This window comes from Mastacembelus armatus, chromosome 23 (assembly GCF_900324485.2).
Source record: "Mastacembelus armatus chromosome 23, fMasArm1.2, whole genome shotgun sequence".
NCBI classification, from domain to species: Eukaryota; Metazoa; Chordata; class Actinopteri; order Synbranchiformes; family Mastacembelidae; genus Mastacembelus; species Mastacembelus armatus.
The window spans coordinates 3458058-3462471 of NC_046655.1; the positions used below are offsets into that span (position 1 = coordinate 3458058).

Sequence of the window (4414 nt, forward strand, 5' to 3'; positions counted from 1 at the left end):
AAGGTGCATCTTTACTCTTGCGCAGCAGCAGACCATTCATGTGTCAGAAAGAATGCCACCATGTGCTCTGCGGTTATTTGAATTAGCTCGGCTTTAGACAGGAGACTGGCCAGAGCCACGTGCTCTTTTGACATTACGTACTGGCAGTTTATCTGAGCGGCAACAACTGGCAATGAAACCCAATCCTCTGCAAGGCGTCTACTTTTAGACCAGGAAATAGGGGGTGAAAGGTTCAGAGGTCATAAAGCAGGAAAGGCCAGAGCAGGATGGAGCAGCAGCTTGTTCAAATGACCCCGCTGTAGCATTAGAAAAACCACACAGGACACCGTGCTGCTTTTGTTTTGTTTTTTTTAATGGAATGTATCTTTTCGAGGTATGAAAATAGATCTCACATTGAAATAAGAAACTGGACAGTGGCTACAAAGGGTGCAGCTATAACTGTGTGTATGATGATGGCAACAGGAAGGCATGTCAGAGAAGCATCACACCAGTCGTATTAGATAAAGGGCACAGCTATTACCCTGTTTGGGAGATGACAGCAACGCAGAGGCATGTGTCAGTTTGGCTAGAGGGGTAAGCAGTAGGAAACACTCCCAGCAAACAGGAAATAACATGAGCCACAGTGAAATCAAATGGTTCCTGACATCCCTCCATCATGAAGGGAGCAATACCTGCCACGATCCACTGAATATTGGCCCGTCTACCACAACCTTTTAAAGTCTGTCCATTTTCTCAGGAAAATCATTCCATGCCTTAGACAATCTGTGGATTAGACACAGAGCATTTCTCAGAGAAGGAGCTGCCACAGACAGAAATAATCTGGTTGCAGTAAGGGTCAGCAGGTTCAGCCAATGAGTCTGTGTTAGCTTAGCTGGCAAGCTTCGAATGCCAAGAAGCACCAATACCAAGAAGTTTGTCTGAATTTTCACAAATCTGAAAATGTCAAGGTACTTTTCTTGCTTCTAGTTGCCAATTTGGAGCAATTTTGGTTTCCTTCAGCACTTCACTCTGATGTTACCGCGCCAGAAGAAATGTGGTTGTTTGTCTTCACTCACAAAGCCTTAATGCAACCAGTGAAAATGTCTTCAGAGCAGCTTGGCCTCTGAAAACTGCCAGAACACCAAAAAAAAGAACCTGCATGTTGCTTACTTTCTATAATTAACCTCTTCTGAGGGGAAAAAGCTGGTATCTGATTTAAGACTGACGAGAAAGTGTTTCTCCAAGCACAGCCAAATAAGATGATTAAAAAAATGACTGATGTACACAATGACAATACTAAGATGTACTGTAGCAAGGAAGAAAGCAAATTCTGATTAGGTCGAGCAGGTATCTCAGTAGCTAATGTACTTCAGTATAGTATACTCTAAGGTGTAACACTGCACAAGGAGAAATGTCATGAAATTGTTCTTTGGTTAAGTTGAAAAGTGAAAACATGGACAATGACAATTGTATCAATAACCTACAGCAACCATCCAAATCTAACTACAGAACAAAGCTTATTTTCAATGGACATTATGAGGAATCTGTAAGCTATGAACCTCAAGTTTCCTGTTCCACTCTAGCAACAACCACACTGAACATTCATCGACAACATAACATTTTTATAGAAAATATATATACACGTCTAATAAATAAGGGATGAACCCATTGCACGGTAGAATACAGTTTTCTCACATGCTACTTGTCCATCAGTCTTTTTTTTTTTTTTTAAATAAGTCTCTGTCTTGAAAAGGGGATGGGGTGCTGGTCTGTGGAAACCACTACATGGAAGAGGGGTTCTCCTGGAGAATGGAGCTTGGCGGTGAAGCGACAGGAGGGCGGGGGGAGAGGGGGGTGTGCAGCCCAGGTCAATATCCATCCTCCAGCTGAGTGTCCAATTAACCTGTGGATGCAATCAGTTAGACAGGCTGCCAACTGATGGTGACACATGAGGAAAGGAAATCTAAATCCACCTGAAACCCAGACTCAGAATAACAAGACCCCAGGCTGCTTATTTCTCCAGTCTTGATCTTTACCATCAGCTCACACTGACTTAATGCAAAGGCTATTTTCTGTCACTTTACACAACCTCAGCTCTTACAGTTTCTCCCTTGAGAATCGTTGGCCATTGCTGGGCCTTGGTATAATAAGCTACTGGTATTACCCTTCACCTCAGGGGACCACTGTTTACACCCTGTTTGGTTACTCATGCCTAGAATTTATCACAGCGACTAAATAATCGCCACATCCGGATGTTTGATTCATTGATGTTCGCTGACATGATCATGTGCCCCAAAGAGCCACGTGTTTGGAAATCTGCTGTCGAACCAAACCCTGGATCAGCTTCTTTCAGCACGCACAACTTAAGGCAGGAAGGAGGAAGTGAGAGGAGCTGCTGAGGTGTTGAGTTGCACTGTAAAAAGCAGCAGACGTTTGGCTCTGGTGTGACACTTGGAGCTGAGACCGCACTACAGCACGGGTTAGGGTGTCAGGGTAAATTTGGAAGTCAGGGTATGTACATTAGCAACAGCAGGGAAACACATGACCGCCTTTGATATTTATGCGCAATCTGTGCGCTTTACGCGTTATTTACTTTTACCCGCTTTCGACTCTATAACTTTGGCGCTGTGGACCATGTGCCCACATTGGCCCATTCATGACAATCTCACTTTCAAAGACCCGAAACACATATCAACACCTTTCCATGTATATCATTAGACGACGCGCGTAACTTCAATCTATGTATTGCTGCGCGTAAAGTCGTGTGTTTTGGACATGGAGTTCCCCTGTATGAAGTATCAGACCTGCCTGGGAATGTATATCCAACACCTTTTCCTGCGGAGGATTTTACCTACATGACAGGGACGGATATGCAGGCCTACAGCAGGGGCTAACAAACTTTTCTTTACGCCAAAATAGATCCACATTTTGTACGCGGATGTCCCCGTCTGGAAGTATACTCGCTCCTCACTCATGGTATTAATATCCAGGGAATAGAACAAAGGAGACAACTGGTCCTTAATTTGCAAGGGGTTCCCCAGGTGCTCCCCGAACCCAATTTCTCGCTTTCTCTGTAGCTGTCTTACCGCTAATGGGGCACCAATGTCCGCGGGACTCGCCGCAGGTCACGCAACGTTTGGCGAGCAGCGGACCGTCTTCTGTCCGGGCATCTGCACGACGAGCAGCTGCTGCTTCTGCCGGGTGGACTTCACGGCCAGGATCGCCTGTCGGTTCTTGTACTGGACCATCTGCAAGGTGATCTCCGCGTTCCAGCCCTCGTCCTGCGGGCACCTGAAGTCGATCTCCTTCCCCTCAGTCATGACCACCGTGAAGTAGACGTACTTGCCCTTCCGCTCCACGCAGTCCACCGTCTTCATGTTTGCGAAGTGCAGCTCCTTGACTTTGCCCGTGTCCCCGGCGCCGTGGTGCGGCTGGTGGTGCTGCGGGTGGTCGTGCTGCTTGGGCGGCAGGAGCAGCACGCCGTCCTCGGTCAGGACACAGTGTTTCTTCTTCCAGAGCTGTAGCAGCCCGTCGCTCCGCTTCTCCAGTAGACCCTCCTTGAACACCTTCCTCCCGTTTTCCAGCATCGTCACCTGGACGCTTCAGGCTTTCACCCGCCCGGCTGCTCGATTCGACTGACGCGTTGAGGGACGGAGGGATGCGCGGCTGTTTACCCAGGAGCAGGTGAAAGCATGAGATGCTGCTGTGACTGCGGTGGTGAGCAGTGGTGGATGTAGTGAGGAGGCTGCCTGACTGGGTGACTGCCTGGCTGGCTACTGGCCACATTGTTGGGAGTGACGGGTGCGGGAGGGGTCTGGAGAAATGCACCGCCCCCCAGAGTGGCACCAGCCTTTCAAGACCATGAAGACAAGTCAACTAGTAACCAAATTCATATTTTACATGTCTCCTAACTCTTCTCACCCTAACCCTCAATTCTGGGGTTCAAACACTAAAATCTCATTTAGGGTTAATGCTGACATTAGGCGGCTCTAGTCCCCCATAGGCTTAGATATAGATATATATATCTATAAACAGCATACACTTACATGGTGCTTAACTCATATCCACACAGCTAGTTCACTGGACTTCTGATCAGTCCTTGATACTGTTTAAACCTAAGTGCTTCTGTACTTCACCCAAACATGTGCATATGCAGTATTTCACACTGAGGCAGTATTGCCAACGTTTGGCCCGTGTTTTACCTCGCTATTCATTTACTTCGTCCAGGTACCTCATTCCACATGGAATAGCCTCAGTAATGGCGCCCTCTGCAGGTGCAAATCTGCTACCTTCAGTTTGTATAACCATTTTGATGTGTTGACAAAGAAAAATGCATTAGCCCTTTTGTGAACTATTGATTAAAACTCATTCCCAAGACTAGGAACAGCTGAAGTAAAGCCATGAAAAAAAAAAAAAAAAAAGAGGTCAGCCATAG

General features: G+C 46.7%; 1 protein-coding gene across 1 annotated transcript; it reads right to left on the minus strand.

Annotated features, from left to right (window-relative positions):
* Positions 1-331: 331 nt before the first annotated feature.
* Positions 332-3741, minus strand: phlda1 (pleckstrin homology-like domain, family A, member 1). Its single transcript, XM_026327446.2, has 2 exons — positions 3066-3741; positions 332-1882 (listed from the first exon to the last, which is right to left on the minus strand). Exon 1 carries the CDS (start codon positions 3564-3566, stop codon positions 3105-3107), a length of 462 nt encoding a protein of 153 aa, XP_026183231.1. The 5' UTR covers positions 3567-3741; the 3' UTR covers positions 332-1882; positions 3066-3104.
* Between the last annotated feature and the right edge of the window lie 673 nt (positions 3742-4414).

Coding starts and splice junctions, on each gene's coding strand:
- phlda1 (XM_026327446.2), bottom strand. CDS start 3,566: ATGCTGGAAAACGGGAGGAAGGTGTTCAAGGAGGGTCTACTGGAGAAG.